Here is a 17,941-nt window from a genome sequence, read left to right as displayed (position 1 = left end):
TGTTATTCAATTACAGCACTTGGTTATTTCAGAGACGACAACAAGATGGCAGTATTGACATTTTGTGCTTTTAATTTTCAGGCTGCATTTATTCTTCAGAATCTCCTTGTAATTCCGATGCCTTCAGAAGCTATAAAGAATTATACTTGGCAGGTAGGTATAAACATTTATCAATCTAGCAACTATTTTACGTTAAGTAGTTTTAAATTTTCAGCATACATATGCAGCTATCCTTTTATGTCTATGGATTTCATGTTTGTATATTTAGGCAACCAGGAGTCAAAAATATTCAAGAAAAGTAATTGTACTGAACAGTTGTAGAATTTTTCTCTTATTCTTCTTATACAGTATTGCATGACAACCACATACAATAACATTCAGGCATTGTGACTTAGAGAGCTTTTAAGTTACACACAGGACATGCATAGACAACACACAAATGCCACTCTGTTTATATAAGGGATTTCTTTGTCTGCAGGCTTTGGTATTTGTGAGAGTCTAAGAATCAGTCTATTGTTGATATCAAAGATTGGCTAAACTTTATTACTTAAAAAACTGCGTGTGTGGCAGCAAGTACTTCTTAATAAGAAGGTAGAAATTGTCTGATTCTTTTTCACATTTGAGCATCTCATGAGCTAGAGAAATGGTCCCACAAGTGCGGAAGGAGAGAACTCCCTGTTAAAGTTGTCCTCTGACCTCCACATACATTCTCTGGCAAATGTTTAACCCCTGCCACACACACTAGATTTACTTATTTTATGTGTGTGACTGTTTTGCCTTCATGGATGTGTCTGAACCACATGCATACCTAGTGTCTCCAAAGAGGGTGACAGATGCCTTGGAACTGGAGTTACAGATGGTTATGAGCCAGCATCTACATTGTGAGCCAGGGTTCAGTGAATCAAATCCTGGTCTTCTTTAAGAAACAAAAGTGCTCTTAATCACTGAATCATCTCTCCAGGCTCCAATAAAACATTTTATTCATATCTATCATCTGTCTTCTTATCTATCTATCTATCTATCTATCTATCTATCTATCTATCTATCTTCTATCTACATATCTATTGTTCATCCATCCATCCATCCATCCATCCATCCATCCATCCATCCATCATCTAGCTATCTATTTTGTGTCCTTTGCTGGCCTTAAACTCACTATGTAGACCTGGTTAACCTCAAAGTCAACAGAGATCTGCTGTCCTCTGCCTCCCAGAGCTGGGATTTAAGGCATGTGTTACCATATCCAGCCTGATAAAACACTAAAAAAAAAATTGTAAGGAAAAAACCTCTTTTCTGTAGTGGTTAATACTTTCAGGATTAGTAACGCTTAGCATGAAATATACTAGGTGGTTTTCTAGAAGCTTCATGTGTATTAACTGGTGTAATTGTTGGCGCCATGTACTATTTTCCTCATTGTATAATTTAAAAGTTTTAGCACAAAGGACTGAAATAGCTTGATGAACCCACATGTTTAGTCAGTGGTAGCTGTGAGTATAGAGAGTCTCTTTGTTGTTCACATCATTAAATTGGTTCTATAGTTTAATAATAAAATTGGTTGTATTTACAAATGCAATTGTATTAAATTTCTGTTTCTTTTCCTCAGTTAGTGTACAGCTGGAACCTTGATTTATCTCTTTTTCTTTATATTTGGTTTTTAAAAATAGGGAATTCCAAGTCACTAAATACTTAACATTTAAGTAGAAAATAATTTGGAAAATTTTAAAGTGCTCTCATTGTAGGCATAAGATGTGCTTTTTTATAATTTTAGTCATCATCTTATGATTTTATGTTTATAATGATATTATGCTATATAGATTATAACTGTAATATAATTAATATGGTTTATATAATAATGTTATAATATATAATTTATAGAGGGTCCCAGAATCCTCTATAAATCTGTTTATCTTTAAATTTCCGTCAGAATATACTAATTGTTACTGAATCAAGCTGAGCTTTGGAAAGGCAGGTTTCAGTGTGTCTCCCGATGCATGATCCAGTTGGCATTAATCTCTTGGGTTGTTTACTTCTTCAGTCTTTACAGAGACAAGTTTGTGGTGCTGGTGCTATAAATCATCTCTAGTCTCGTGTGTGTGTGTGTGTGTGTGTGTGTGTGTGTGTGTGTGTGTGTGTGTGTGTGTGTGTGTGTGTGTCTGTGTGTGTCTGTGTGTGTCTGTGTGTGTCTGTGTCTGTGTGCATTTACCACAGTGTGGGTTGAGAGGTCAGAAAACAGTTATGTGAAATCTATTTTCTCCTTCCTCTTTTATGGAGTTCAGGTCATTAGGCTTGTACAGCAGGTGCTTTTACCCTCTGAGTCATCTTGCCGTTCCTTAAATATAGTTCTAAAAATATTTTTAGTAACCAATATAGTCTTCTCTTCTCTGAAAGACATTAGTACTTTATGTTTTTATCATTAAATTGGGTTCATATTACTTTTACTGCATTGCCTCATTTCTTACCACTAAACTTTATCTTCTTCACAGAGTGTTTCTGAAGGTTAGGCCCATAGTTTATTATTATTTCTTTTTCTTTTCTTTTCTTTTCTTTTCTTTTCTTTTCTTTTCTTTTCTTATGGCTCTGGGGATTGAACCCAACACCTTGCTTATGCTAGACAGCAAGTGATCTATTACTGATAGGTTTTATATTTTTGAAAAATGTTCTCCCAGTTTCCACTGAAGAGTGGATTGGCGTTGCTTTATAAAGCCTTTCTGACTTAGTATGCAAAGTATTCATCTTACATTCTTGGTCTTACGTATGTGAAGTCTTTGTTTTGTATCATAATATCCTGCTCTTTTTGTATGGATGCAGATGTATTGATCTTAAAGAGGAGGAACAGATAAACAGCACATGAAAGAGCATATTTCCCCTGGCTTCCAGTGGACACCCACATCTTCCATTAGGGACTAGGGAGCCAGTCTCCTGCTGGGTCCGAGAACTTAGCTCTTATTATAATAATCTTTACATATTATAGCTCTTTCCCATTTGGGGAATATCTTTTAGTAATGATGTTTATAAACGTTCATCTTTATTCACACACAAACATCAAGGCTGTCTCTCTCAGGGAGAGACAGCAGAATCAGTGTCACAGTGCTAGAAAGAAGTTGTATTGTGGTTCCCAGCCAACCATTATCCATCCAGAAGGCCTTTGACATGGTAAAGACTCAGCAGATCTAACTTTTGTGAAGAGCCCTGAATAGTTGTTTTTGTTGTTTTCATGATTTATACAATTTATATTTACCTGTTCTCAGTAAATATTTATGAATTTAGGACTCTGGCTGTGATAGAGGAAGCAATTACATAGACATTCATTGTTCATAAAATGAATTAAATAATTTTACATGATTAATATATTACAAAGTAAAATTAATCATCACTAGGAAATATAGAAATATGGTTTTATGTTACTTTAGGGATTTTCTTTTATTGACTTAGTTGTTAAGTAGCCAGAGTAAAGTTGGAGTTAACCTTTGAGAGCTGTTTTGTTTGTGTCCATTTGTTTTTACTACTAGGGATCAAACACAAAGCTTCCTGTATGTTAGGTAAGTGCTTTATTGCTGAGCCACACTCCCTAGCCTGCCTTAACAAAACCACAGTTTTCATTTAGGTTGGTAATCTTTGCTGAGTGACAAAGGAATTGCCTTGGGATGTTTTGGAGTTGTTGCACCTTTCTTGTCTTTATTGTGTTGTATACATTAAAGCATACTATAACTTGCTTAAAACTCTTTGTAGTGGTGACAATGAAGTTTTATTATTCAATATTTTTGACAAATAGTTTAGTAAAGTCATGCATTAAAGGACCACATTGGAGTAGTATGAGAGCATTTGCCTAGCATGGATGATTAGCTGTATAATTTATAAATAAATGAGGAATCACATTGCTTATAACTGACCTTGATGAGTAAACCTGGCTTTTTGACCCTGTTCTCTTGTTCTGTTTTACTTGCTTCTTTTAGGCTTCTGTATTTTAGTTGATTATTTTTGCTGACTTGTTGATTAAGTAAAAACATTTTTAAATACCATTTCTTATTTCAGGAATTTACAATAATTGTTTTACTGTTGTGTGTAAGTTTAAAGATACTGTTGTTGTTTTTGTGCTCAAGTGTGTAATTAGGTGGTTGAGAAAGATCATTTCATAGATGCATTTTAATGAATTGACTCTTTAGGAGGTAGATTTGATCAACCTTCTTCCAGGGACCAGTAAAGTGAAGTACTAGTCCATTCTAGCCTAAGCAGCCATAACTAGAAGGACTGTGGTAGGATGTGGGACACCTTTGCCTTAGTGAGATGCAGTGGATCTTTTTGAAGAAATGGTTTGTTAAAATCAGGGCCTTTTCTCTGTCTTCTGCACAGGGCCCCTGTGTCCATGATGAGGATTCTGGCCTGTCACTCGTAGGAAAACCTGCCCTCCAGGCCCTTTTGTATCATTGCCGTTTCTATGAACATTTGATTCAGATGGCGAAACACTGTTATATAGGAAGATATACCTTTGATTTGAATTTTTCTGCTTTTCCTGAAACTTCAGAATGCAGTAATTTAAATGGTAAGTATAGTACCTTTATTATCACAAAGTATAGCTTCTTTTAAATGATGTTGAGGGGTCAGGTAGACAGTTTAGTGGCTAAAAAACCACAAGTGATAGGACTGGGATTAGGACCCTCAACACCTAAAGACATGCAAGGTGTGCACAGTGGTCTGGAGCCCTTGGAGCAAGCTGGCTTGCTAGACCAGTCAGACTGACAAGCTCTGTGTTCATGGAGAGATCTTACCTTAATATATAAAGTGTGGCATCAACCTCTGACCTCCTCGCTCAGGTGCACACATGTGAACATATATATAAGCATGCACATAACTTATACATGCAAAAAAAGACATTAAAATACATGTGTTCATTAAAGAACATTTGGAAAATAATAAAAAGTACACAGGAAAAAAATCATCTCCAGTCCTACAACACAGAGAATAACCTTAATATGTCTTATTTTTTACTATTGTTTTCCACTATCTGATGTTTGTTTTATGTGCCTTTCTAGTCTCTGTTTTTCTAAACATTGCCTGAACATTATTCTGTGTTATAAATTCTTCATGGAAGCCACATTTGACATCTTATCAATATTTTATAAGTTATTTTATGCACTTCACTAAAGTTTTATAGCTTTTTTCTCCAGTAAAATCTTAAACTTTTTTTTGGAACATTCATTCCTTGGCACCCTACAGGTTTTTTTTCCTCCAATCTTTCTTATGAATGAGATCTTTTCTAACTAAATCTTCTAACTTATTTGGTAATGGTCGTAAAAATCTATTTTTGGTATGAACTTATCATAATCTTTGCTGAAGTATTTTTACTTCTCTTGGTAAATGTTTTTGAGTTTTCTAAGTATTATGTATTAATACATAAATACTAACTAGATCTCATAAAATGAATATCCATTTAACATAAATTTCATTAATTTTGAAATTAATATGTTTCAGAATCTTAACACAGAAAAGGTTCAATGAAAATACAAAAGCCCTCAAATATATGAATTTATTCACTATCTTATGATTGTATATGTATATGTACTTATACATAAAATTTGTTTATATATTTGTATGCAAATATATATAGAGAGACTCCTGACAAGAGCAAACTGAAATCATGAAATTCCATTACTTTTATTTACTTAAATGTAATTTATAAATTATAATTCACATTTTATTAAATTATAATTCACATTTCCATTCCCTTCTTAGGGCAATTGAAAGTAACATTTAATGAAGCTCTTGAACTTTATAAATAACTGTCACTATTAGAAAAGTAATTTACTCATTTGTTTCAATTTTTATAAATCACTGTTATTCCTGACATGACTCTTGAGCCAATCTGCATTGATGTATTCTAGGTATTTGTTAGAAATGTATATTTGTGGTTTCACTCTGCTGTAGGATGTTAGAATTCTTAGGACAGGTGCTATGGAGGAATAAAACTTCTTAGTGAACACAGAGAAAAATCATTCTTCTGTAGTTTATGGCTGGTTTCCTTAAGGAGTACATATTTTGTTAGTTGTTGGAGAACCTGGGGGATGTCATACTAACTGTTCTCTGTTGTCACAGGGTTAGACGACTCATTCAAGTATTGGAGGGCACCCTCAGGGACATCCGTTCCGGACTATGAGCCAACCTCTCTTTCCACCTCAGAAACAATGGTAATAGAGGACTCAGAAATGTTCCGTTTGAGTCTCTGAATAAGTTTGAATTGCATAGTAGTGATAAAATACTGTATAAAAGCTCAAGGTTATGATTATAGTCACTGTGGTTTAAAAAAAAAGTATATTCTGACAAGACTCCTGTTCTGCATTTAGTTAAAATACTCTGGATAATGTGTTCAACTGCCCGTATGTGGTAGACACCCTTGTGCTTTCCCACATAAGCATGTCACTGCAAAGTTAAGTAACTGTGATGAATAGTGCTGTAAGAGGCAGGGCTGGGATTTCAACTAGGGACTGCCTGGCTGTAGTCACACTGCACATATTCTTTCAGTTGAGAGTCACTAACCCCTCTTTCTTACCTTTTCTGATAGAATCAAGAGTAGAATAGTGTCAAAAGTATTTTCATTAATAGTAGATGAGACATATTCTGTATAATTAAAAATCATTAGTTATTCTATAATTTTGACTAAGGGCAAGGCACAGTGAGAAAGCTTACCTATTGAGATGTTTCCAGTGTAGTACTGATAATTTCAAATACATCTCTAAATATTTGTATGAGAAACTTTTCTTCAGTATCTAAAAGATGTGAAATTTGTGCATACTTGGATGTCTTCATTTGTGCATATGCAGCTTTCTTCCTAATAACTGATGCTGGTCTTCAATTTTGTCCAAGCATAAAAAAAACATTTCTTCTAAATTAGAAAACATACTAATTTTTTAAGTATTTGTTGATAAGGACTGTGTGGTAGAATCTATTATGGAAGCAAAGTTTTGGTACCTCTGATTTTAGATGTTTAAATAAATAATATGTATGTGGGATAATGTAATTATATAGACATTGGTAAAGTTTACCTCCAATATTGTCCCATTTCCTTTTTCCCTCTTTTTATTAGATTCAAAAGAGAGGAATTTAGTGCTAAACTAGACCTTTGTTTGGGAATGGAGAATAATTACCCTGCTCCCACTAGATGTCATACTTTCCAAGCTTAAATGTAAAGATAGTGTGTGTCTTCAGTTCTGGAAGAGAAATACTATGATTAAATGCCAAAATGAGTTTTAGTAATTGATTCAGAGAGAGTCAGAGGAAGAATAGCATCAGTACATGCTTGAAAGTCCATTTTCTCAAGTGATCAGTTTTTATGACACTATGAAAAAGCTATGCTAATAAACCTTTAGTTGTTGTGGCTAGATGACTACATGCCTGAGAAAATCTACCTCAGGTGAAAAGCGCTATTGAAGCTAGCAGTTTCAGGGATTCAGGCACATGGTTACATGACTTTGTTGTTTCTAGACCTGTCTTTAGTGAGCAGGGAAGCTTGTGGTGAAGTGGAGATATTTACCTCATGGTAGCTGGAGAGCAAAAGATAGTTACAGAGGAGGATTGGGGTGCACTGGGGCAAAGCCTATAGGAGCATTAGGAGGAAATTAGACAGTCCACCCATAGGATTAACCTAAACTCATTCCTTGTTTATCAGAACTAATCAATAAATAGTAATTTTTCTATGTTAACCTTTTTGTGTTACTCGACTTACAATATTTATCAAATGTAAGAAGACCTTGGTACAGAAAGAAAAAATACATTTATATTTTTTTGGTTTATATCAACATTATTACAAGTTAAAAGCACTAGATTTTCTGATAATTACTTTGGAAGAACGTAGTTGACTATGATCATTATTTCAATGGAAGCACCTCTGTGCTTATTAGCTTTTGTATTGATGTCGCAATATACTTGAAATAATCAACTGGACTTGTTTTGCTACCTAGTTTGTGAGGTTTCAGTCCACAGTCACTGGGCCATGTTGCTTTGGCCTGTAATTGCATAATATATTACAATGAGAGTATGTGATAGAGGAAGCCTATTCATCTCATGACAGCCTGAACACTGAAAAAGACACAGAAAGGGGCTAAGACTCTGATATGTTCAAGTACCTGCCCAGTGATCTAAAGTTTTTCCACAAGCTCCACCTGCCAAAGGTTCCCCCATCCCTTCCAGTAGCACTGTGGGCTGGGACCAAGCTTCAGTGCATGGGCCTGTGGGGACATTCAATAGCTAGCAGTCTCAGTGTATGTAAACGTCCTTAGCTTCTTCACAGTTGGTTGCCTCATGGTGGGCTGTTGAGATGGCGCAGAGAGTACACCCATTTGTTGTGCCCACTTGATGACCTGGCTTTGATCCTTGGCTCTCCTGCTAGAAGGAGAAACTAACTCTGAAGAGCTGTGCTCTGATCTCCAAATAGGTGCATGTACATGCATGCTCATGCTCATACACATATATACTATTAATAAAACATAAAATGGGAAAACGCGCACTGAGATTTTAAAGTTTTAAAGGTTGTTGTATTAAGTTGTTACTGATAATTTCATACATTCATATACAGTGCTTTCTTTGAAGCTCCGACGCCTTTCCTCTCCTGTCTGCCTCACATCTCACCAAACTTGTCTTCCTCCCTAACTCTCTGAAGCCATCTGGACCTTGGCCTTTTTTTCTTTTTTTTTTTGGTGGGGAGACTTTTAATACTACTCCTATTTCCTTACAGGTTTAAGTTGTTTATCTGGCCTTGATTTAATTTTGGTATGTGGTACCTATCAAGAAAATTGTTCATTTCTTTTAGATTTTCCAATTTTGTCTACAAAATTGTCTACAGGTTTTTAAAGCATGGCTGGATGGTTCTCTGGATTACCACAGTGTCTGTTGTTGTGTCCCGAACGGGAGATTTTTAAGTATACATAGACATAATATCTATGAAGTTTTTCATGTTCATATTCTCCTTACAATCAGAGACAATAAATGAAATTAATCTTAGTACTTTCTTTTGTGTTATCACTGTAAATCAAAGGTAGAGTATGCTAGGCATATGCACAGGGCGTCTATAGATGTGCCCTGGTGGTCTCTGTTTCATAAGTAATGCTTATTTATCAGTTTTGTGGATGTGCCACGCCATGTGCATACACAGACATGTAGGCTCCCCAGGTATGCACCCTTTGTGCTTTTTCACAGACAAAAAAAAAAAAAAAAAAAAAAGAGGTATTTTTCACATAAGCACCAAACACAATAGGCTGAGTACAGTCAATAGCCTTATCTACAAACCTTCAAGTGAATTTGTGTTTGCTTTCTACAGCATTTCTATTAGGTTTAATGTTTTTAAAAATGTTATATTCTAAAACACAGTGTCAGCATTTTGCCAAGCTTTTACATTTTTTTTTTTTTTAAAGTTCTTTTCTGACAGGAGGCAAGATAGAGAAAAATCTCTTAATACCTCACTGCATTTTGTTTTTGTTGTTGTTTTTTTTATTCTAGATCTGCAAGGTTTTCCCCCACTTTATGTGCACAGATCATTTATTTATTTATTTATTTATTTATTTATTTATTATTTATGTTTCTTGTGTGTTTATGTTTGCTTACCACACATGTGTCTGGTATCTGCAAGAGGCTAGAATAAAGCATCAAGTCTCTTGGGAATGGAGTTATATATGGCTGCGAGCAGCCACATGGCTGCTAGTGAATGGACCTGGGTCCTCTGGAAGAACAGCAAGTGATTTTAAATTCTGAGTCACCCATCTCTTCAATGTGTGCATTGATTTATATAGGCATTATTAAAGCTTAAGTGTGCAATTTGAGACATCAAAAACAAACCATTTTATTATAAATAGAAGAAAATTGGGCTAGAGAAATGTCCATACACTTAATAGCACTTGCTGCTCTTGCAGAGGATTCGGGTTTGGTTTACTCCATTTCCAGGGGATCCAATGCTTTCTTCTGTCCCCCATGCTCTCTAGCACATAGATGATAAACGTACATACATGGAGTAAAGAAATGGAAGAATCTCAAGAACAATAAATTTTACCTATTAAAGGATATCTCTTAAGCCTTTCAACATTTAGGCAGTGAGAGCCCTAAGTTGCTTATATCAGAAACTTCAAATCTTAATGGGGCTTCAAATGAAAGCTTGGCTCTTTTGAGTTACTGCTTTATGGACATTGTAACCGTTCCTATAAGGGTCATAGTAAATGCCATTATCAGAAAACTAGCTGTGACTCAGGATTTAAAGTGTTGTGTAGTTAGGCGAGCTGGTAAAATTCATTTTAAACTTGCTTCCTTAGGGATATTTTGGGTGTCTACTGTTCGTTTCATTTTCCATGCTTCAACATTAATGAGCCATGCACTCTGCCTGCTTCACAGGTGGCGACCTCCGTGGGCAGTGCTGAGCCCCAGCCGCTGCTGCCGTCAACACTTCCTCCCGAAACCATGCGTGACCAGTTTGTGACTCGAGGTATTCTTTGTGTGAGTGTGTGTGTATGTGTGTGTGTGTGAAGGTGTTCATTTTATTTCTTTAGGTTTCTTCCTTCTCTCTATTTTCCTTAATCACCCTCCCCTTAATTTTCTAACAGCATTAAAAAAAATTAATATTTGTAAACTAAAGAGATTTGCAAACCAAAGGCCTTTGGAACTTGTAGTCCATCATTACTTGAGGGTGAAAAAAAAAAAAAAAAAAGCTGTGTGAGCCACATTTCCTTGCCCATGAAATTTTCATAGGAGACCTGTAAGCTCCCTTAACCTAGACAGGAGTCATTCTCTTGTATGTCCTATACTTGCTGCACATTTCCTTTGTACCATGTCCACTTGAGCCCCATGGGTTAAGTTTTCTGAGGGTTTTTCATTTTTCCCTTTGGCTTTGAGCACAATTTCCTCCCTTTCTTTGGAGATAGCCAAACACTGCATTCTATCATAAGGCAATCATCCATGCAGTGTGTTTCTCTGAATTCCCCACAAATGCCGAAAGGCCTTTACGTATATTTTCTTTATTAGTTCTTTGAGAATTTTGAGTTTTATATGCATTTTGAGCATATTCATCCCCATTCTCTCAACTCTTCCCAGATCTACTCCCTCTAATCTATCTCCCAAATGCTGTGGGGTTTTTAGTGGTATTTTTGAGACAGGACTTCACTATACAGCCCAAGCTCTCTTGAACTACCTCTGCTTCCCAAGTGTTGGGATTAAAGGCATTCACCACCATGAAACCTTTCAAGACAAAATGTGCTCTTCCAATGGTTTTGGATTTGTATTCTACTGCTGGAGCATGGTAACCTTAACAGTGGCTGCAGTCTTAGAGAAAACTGTCTCTACCAGCAGGTCACACTTGCTCCAAGGCTGGGGTGGGATTGTGTGTCCAGTCCTCTCTCTCCTGGTGATTTGAGACAAGGTTTCTTACTGAATCTGGAGCTCCCTGGCTGGCCTGTGATCTGCCTGTGTCTGACCTCTCAGCACTGGGTTTGCAGATGTTTGCTGTCATAGCCAGCTTTTTCATGGGTCACGAGCATCTGAACTCAAGTCCTCATGGCTCCTGGCAAGCACTTCAGCCATTGATTCATCTCCTGAGCCCATGCACATTTTCTTTTAGGAAGATAAAAGATAGGAAGAGTGGTAGGTAGGGAAGTGGATGGGAGGAAAAGAAAGTCCAGACATTTATTTATTTATTATTTTGGTTTTTGGAGAAAGGGTTTCTCTGTGGCTTTGTAGGCTGTCCTGGAACTAGCTCTTGTAGAACAGGCTAGTTGCAAACTCACAGAGATCCGCCCGTCTCTGCCTCCCGAGTGCTGGGCAGACTTTTTTTTTTTAAACTAAATATCTGGACCACAAATTACTAATTAAACATATCACAGACATATTAGGATAAACTAGAATGACTAATCAGAAGTTAACAAAACCAACGCTGTGAAGTAATCAATAAGAATTTGGCTATCAGGGTCTGAGAGGCTAGAGATAGGGCTCAGCAGACAAAAGTGCTGCTGCTCTTGCTGAGGGGCCAAGTTAGGTTCCCAGCTCCTGTGTTGACCTGCTTATTGCTCTTTGCAACTCCAGCTCCAGGGGATTGATTCCACAGGACACTTGCACTCAGGTGCACCCCCCACATTTACATACTCTAAAATAATAAGTCGTTTAAATAAAGAGTGTATAAGGAAGTGTTTACAAAAAATTCTGATTGCCATATGGCTCCTTACTTGTGGAGCAGTGTTTAATATTTGAGTCAATAAGCTCTGCATATTCATTGCATTTTTTTTTGCCCTCCTTTTGGAAAAGCTTAATGATAGGTGACCTGAAAGCAGAGAGACTGTAGTTGAGATGCACTCTGAAGGCTGTGCCATCATTTGAAGCAAGATCTATGGGTCTTTATGTCCTAGAAATTCACAGGAGCAGCCTGCAATATATTTCTATTTCTTTTCCTGAAACGGAGTCTGGAGAACAGGGCCATGATCATACTAGGCACAGGCTAAATCCTCAACCCTCTGCAATGTAGTTTTACAAATGATAGTGTGTTTCACTCTTTGTATTTGGATGACAACCAACTCTGCTTTAAGTTGTATTTATATTGAAGTTTGCAACTCACCTTTTAGTTCTAGAGAATTTGTTGGCCTTATTTGATAGCATTAAATTTCTGACCCAAAGGAAATAATACTTTCAGAAAAGGAGTTAAATGTGAATACTGATGTATAGAAAATATTCTGAGAAAATGTTTGCTTTGCTGAATTTTCATTACAATATTTGTTCCAATAATTTCACAAACAGGGTTTGTACCTTGGTTTCTAATAATTTATGTTAATAAATACAAGGATTTAATAATAAATACTTAATTGAGTGTCTATGTTGTATGGTTACAAATCTTTAAACAATTAATGATAAATAGTAAAATATTTACTAAAATAGACTGGCAAAAATACACCAGAATTAATAGATTTTATATAAACAGCAAGTATAGTGTAAACAAGGCCATTTATAGGCAACAAAAGGAGGTAAAGATGCAGGAGGAGACCATAAAAATATACAAAATATATTTAGGGTTCTTTTTTGCATTTTTAATGTGTGTGTGTGTGTGTGTGTGTGTGTGTGTGTGTGTGTGTGTGTGTGTACACACTAATACCACGCTGTGCATATGGAGCTAAGAGGACAACTTGTGGGAGTAGGTTCTCTCCTTCTACGTTGTAAATCCCAGGTATTGAACTTAGGTTCTTAGGCTTAGCAGAACCTGTGTATACCTGCTAAGCTATCTCACCAGCTTCTGCAACATTTCTAGAAGAAAAATTTTAAATATTCTCCAAACCTCCATTATTTTTAGAAAGGATAGTTTGATATCAAAAGATATCAATGTCAATTCTCTATAAGTTAATCTATAAATTAAACAGTATACAGTCGAAATACCATATTTCTTTGTGCTAAACAACACTCTATTCACAAAACAAAACAAAAATGAATGTATGAAAGTTGCCAGGAAAATGCTCCAAAAGGAGACAAGTCTTACATGTTTATTATAAGCATACTGAAAATATGTAACTGAATCTGTTTTATTGCCATGAAAAAACAAATAGAATTAAAAATGTATCCATGATTAAAATTGTAACTCAGATCTCTGGACGAGCCATAGTTCTTTTGAAAAATAGTGGTGAAAACTGGCTAGCCATTTGACAAAAGAGCACATCTTATACACAGATATTTGGGTTTCTTTTTTTTTCCCCTTTTTTTTTAAAAAAAATTTAAATTAGAAACAAGCTTGGTTCATGTCAATCCCAGTTCCCTCTCTCCCCCCCCCCAATTAACATCCTACCTATCCCATCCCCTTTCTGCCCCCCAGCGAGGGTGAGTCCTTTCAAGGGGGATTTTTTTTTTTTAAAGTCTGCCATATCATTTGGGTCAGGTCCTAGGCCCTCCCATGTGTGTATAGACTGAGAGAGTATCCCTTTATGTGGAATGAGCTCCCAAAGTCCATTCATATACTAGGGATAAGTACTGATCTACTACCAGTGGCCCCATAGATTTCCGAGGCCTTCTAACTGACACCCACATTCAGGGGGTCTGGAACAATCCTATGCTGGTTTCCCAGCTATCATTCTGGGGTCTATGAGCTCCTCCTTGTTCAGGTAGGTCAGCTAATTATCTGGGTTTCAAAGTGAAAAGTGAGTTTATGCAAATACTACAAGAAAACATGGATGGGTGCCTATAAAACTACATAGAAGGCTTTCTAATTTTGCTTCAGCATCAAAAAAATCAATAAAAAGGACACATTTGACATTTAATAATAATAATTACAAAATCAACAACTCATGTGGTAGAAAATGCCATAAAGTGAAGATGTTTCTTGACAAAACAACATAACTATTTGTAACATAGCTTACAGAGAAAGCTGTGTTGTGAGCATGTAAAGCCTTCTCAGTTCTTCACATGTAAAAGTGAACAGAAACATGAGACAGATACTCACAGAAAAGACGCCAGAGACCCATATTATTGGCCAAGTGCAAATAAATGTTACACCAGGACCCTCCCTCTTAGCTGTTAAATTAAATTTCCAACTATTACAAAGGGCTGGCAGTGCATGCTCTGGGCTGGGTTCCGGGCAACACCACTTCTAAAAATTGTAAGAGGGAATGCAGTTTTTTTTTGCAAGGGAACTTGGCAATATCTAATGAATCTATAAATTTATTTTATGGATAGTAATTTTCTCATGACTTGTCTCCAAAAGTATGAAAGTACAAATGCACATGATTGTCTAATGAATATTTACAATGAGAAAATATATCAAACACCCAAATTCCATAGCTATTCAGCTATTGAAATACAAGGAGGATATTTTCAAATTGGTACTCAGTAAATCACCGCCCCCCAATATTGATATGTAAAAAAATCCTCCAGTTGGGTTAGGGAGATGGTTCAGTGAGCAAGGTGCTTGCTGTGCAATGCTCTGGCACCCATGTGAAATGTTGGCTGTAGTGACACATACTTTCATGCCAGTGCAGGGGGCCTGAAACAGGCAGACAAAACTGGGGTTCATGGAGCAGCCAGTCTAGCTGCATTTGATGAGATTCAGGTTCAGGGGGTGGTTGGAGTGGGGTGGTGGAGGACAGGGATGGGCGGGGGACTGTCAGAACATACAATGGGAAACAATAAAGGGGAACACCTAATTTGACTCTCACTTTCACATGTGTATATACTGGCATTTCCATACATACATCACACACAAAAGACATTAAAAATACATACTTAAGAGTATATAGTATTTCTAGATTTTTACTTTTTGAGAGTTGGCTCAGTGGTTAAGAGTAGGGTTGCTCTTTCAGAGGACATGAATTTGATTTCCACCAACCAAATTGCAGCTCACAATCATCTGTAACTCCAGTTCCATGGGCTGTGGCACCCTCCTGGCATCTGCAGGTACCAGGCATGCATAAGGTTTCACAAGCATACACTCAGAGAAAACAAACACATGAAAGCAATAAAATAGTGAAAGGAAGATTAAAAAGTTCATGATGTCCCCATTTGTTATAAAAGAAAACAGGAAGCTTGTTGGGAGCTGCAAAGTACTGCACCCAAAAGATGGCACCAGTTTCCCGCCTCCCGCCAGCCCGCCAGCAAGTGGTCTCTGTGGTAAACAACTCCTAATTTGGTAAAGGCCACGTATCCTCTTAATTCTGCTTGGAGACAACCTATGCTGGAGCGCCACGTAGGGTTAGGTGATTGGTAGATGTAGACTATATCAGTCCCTGTCTTCCTCTACCCGGGGCGCCATTCCATGTAAAGCAAGGTTCCCGAATAAACTGTGAGAAGAAGATTCCTCGGTGTTGCGTCGTTCTTGCTAGTCAAGGGTGGACGCGACAGAAGCTTAGTTATCAGAATAAGGTAAAAGGAACTCCACAGTGGACATAGTCACTCTTGCATATACTTCTTAGCTTAGTTAGGTTTTTATAACTATATATTTTTTTTTTAAGTTTCTTGTGCTACAAAGAGAAAGAAAAGAAAACTTAAACTGACAAAATTGAAAGTAATGTGGAATACTAACAAGTTGGTCTAGTAATTCATAGACTTTCACCCTCAGACTTAATGGCAATAAAAAAAAAAAAGCTTCAGGCAAGTATTCAAGCCATGATGCTAGTTTACCTTTTGCAACTAGCAATCCTACAAGTTCTTCAAATATGCAATAAGATGGAACAAATAAGCGTGTAGACAATGGATGAAAGGTTTGTGTGTTTGTGTGTGTGTGTGTGTGTGTGTGTGTGTGTGTGTTGTAAGTGAAATATTAAATGACTAAAGGTGCTCAATGGACCCTGTAAAATTATATTAGAATTGGACCTGTCAGATGAATTATTTGTTGATTCATATACGTATATGTGCCCAAGAAAATGTGCATACATGCGCCCACGTGTGTACTTGAGCACACGCACACACACAAACACACACCCCACGGACATATTTGCAGTCTCAAAACAGATTAAGACTGTTTGAATTATAGTAAAATAAATAAGTGGTCAGAAGGAAATGCTCTTTCATCTGCTAGAATGTCAAGTAAAATAAAATAGGCTATCATTGGAGAATTAGCATTTGGTAGCCACTTTAGCATAAAAGACAATAAAATTTTACAGATGAGGAACCTATTAGACATCACCCATTTAGTAACATGCCATTGCAAGTGAATTCTCTGAAAGAACAATGTAAATGGAGGAATATATTAAAGATATTTCTTCTCTTTTGCGTGGCCTACCACCTAGTTCCGAAATGAACCACACACAGAGGATTATTCTTAGTTATGAGTGCCAGGCTTTAGCTTGACTTGTTTCTAGCCAGCTTTTCCTAATGTAAATTAACCCATCTACCTTTTGCTCTGGGAATTTCCTGTTCTTTTATTGTGATTATTATTCTGAGGATTGCAGATTGCTGTGTAGCTGGATGGCTGGGTGGCTGGTCCCAAAGTCGTTCTCTCCTTATTCTTTTGCTGCTGCTTCTTCCTTATTTCTCCTTCTATTTATACTCTGTGCCTCCCAGCCCTGCCTGTCTTTGCACCTTCCTTGCTATTGGCCATTCAGCTCTTTATTAGGACCATCATGTGTTTTAGAGAAGCAAAGAATCAGCTTCACCAAGTTAAACAAATACAGCATAAAGGAAAGCCACAAACCTTAAAATAATATTCTACCATGGAGGAAGTTCAGAGGTTTCAGCCCACAGTCACAGGACTCCATCAGCACATTGGAGTGGACTGAGTGGCAGAAATTGTTCACATCATGACTGACAGTAGCAAGGGAAACAGGAAGGGGCCATGGACAAGAAGTCTCCAGGAACCTCCCTTACCTTTCCTCCCAGTGAGCTGCTTCCCTAAGTGGGTCCTGCCTCCTAAAGTTCCCAGAACCTCTGACAGTCATGCCATCAGTTGGAGCCTGTGCAGGACACTCCTGTTCTAACCACAGCACTGCCTTACACTCTATTTAAAGCCTCACCCTCCCTGGGGAGCAGAAAGGGTATGGGATAGGTAAGGTGTTAGTTGTGGGTAGGCAGGGGAGGAGGGAAGGGAGAGGGAACTGGGATTGACAGGTAAAACAATCTTGTTTCTAATTCAAATTAAAAAATGGAGGAATAAAAAACAAAAACAGAAAACAGCCAAAGGTAGTATATCAGGCGGTGGGAAATAGAAGTCAAACCCCATGATAAGATGTAGAGAATCTGATCATGAGGAAACCTCAGAAAGGTGTTCCATAAGATTGTCTTGGTCAGGAAAGAGAGCAGGGCCAAGGAACTCTTCCAGTTTAGAAAGCAGAAGTATGTGAACTAAATGCAAAATGGGATTCCAAATTGGTTACTTTTTTTCTCTTGCTCTCCTGAGCATTTGTGGGATGATTGACAAGATTGAGAAAAGGTCTGCAGTTAGATATTAGGCAGTATCTGTGTTAATTCCCTGACTTTATTAATGGTCCTGTAGTAATTAAAGACTGTGGCTCAC

The 17,941-nt window shown here is 37.1% G+C and overlaps 1 protein-coding gene across 2 annotated transcripts in view; it reads left to right on the top strand.

Annotated features, from left to right (window-relative positions):
* Rttn (rotatin) overlaps positions 1-17,941 on the top strand; it is a 154,541-nt gene that overhangs the window by 100,735 nt on the left and 35,865 nt on the right. For both annotated transcript variants that reach the window (XM_027403748.2, XM_027403750.2), the window contains 4 exons: positions 82-153; positions 4,351-4,540; positions 6,091-6,182; positions 10,369-10,459. In XM_027403748.2, the coding sequence (XP_027259549.1) occupies positions 82-153; positions 4,351-4,540; positions 6,091-6,182; positions 10,369-10,459 (445 nt within the window). The remainder of the gene's footprint in view (positions 1-81; positions 154-4,350; positions 4,541-6,090; positions 6,183-10,368; positions 10,460-17,941) is intronic.

The sequence above is a fragment of the Cricetulus griseus genome, chromosome 2 (assembly GCF_003668045.3).
Source record: "Cricetulus griseus strain 17A/GY chromosome 2, alternate assembly CriGri-PICRH-1.0, whole genome shotgun sequence".
In the NCBI taxonomy this organism is placed as follows: domain Eukaryota; kingdom Metazoa; phylum Chordata; class Mammalia; order Rodentia; family Cricetidae; genus Cricetulus; species Cricetulus griseus.
Note: the sequence above shows the minus strand (reverse complement) of the source record. Positions and strands in the feature narration are given on the sequence as shown.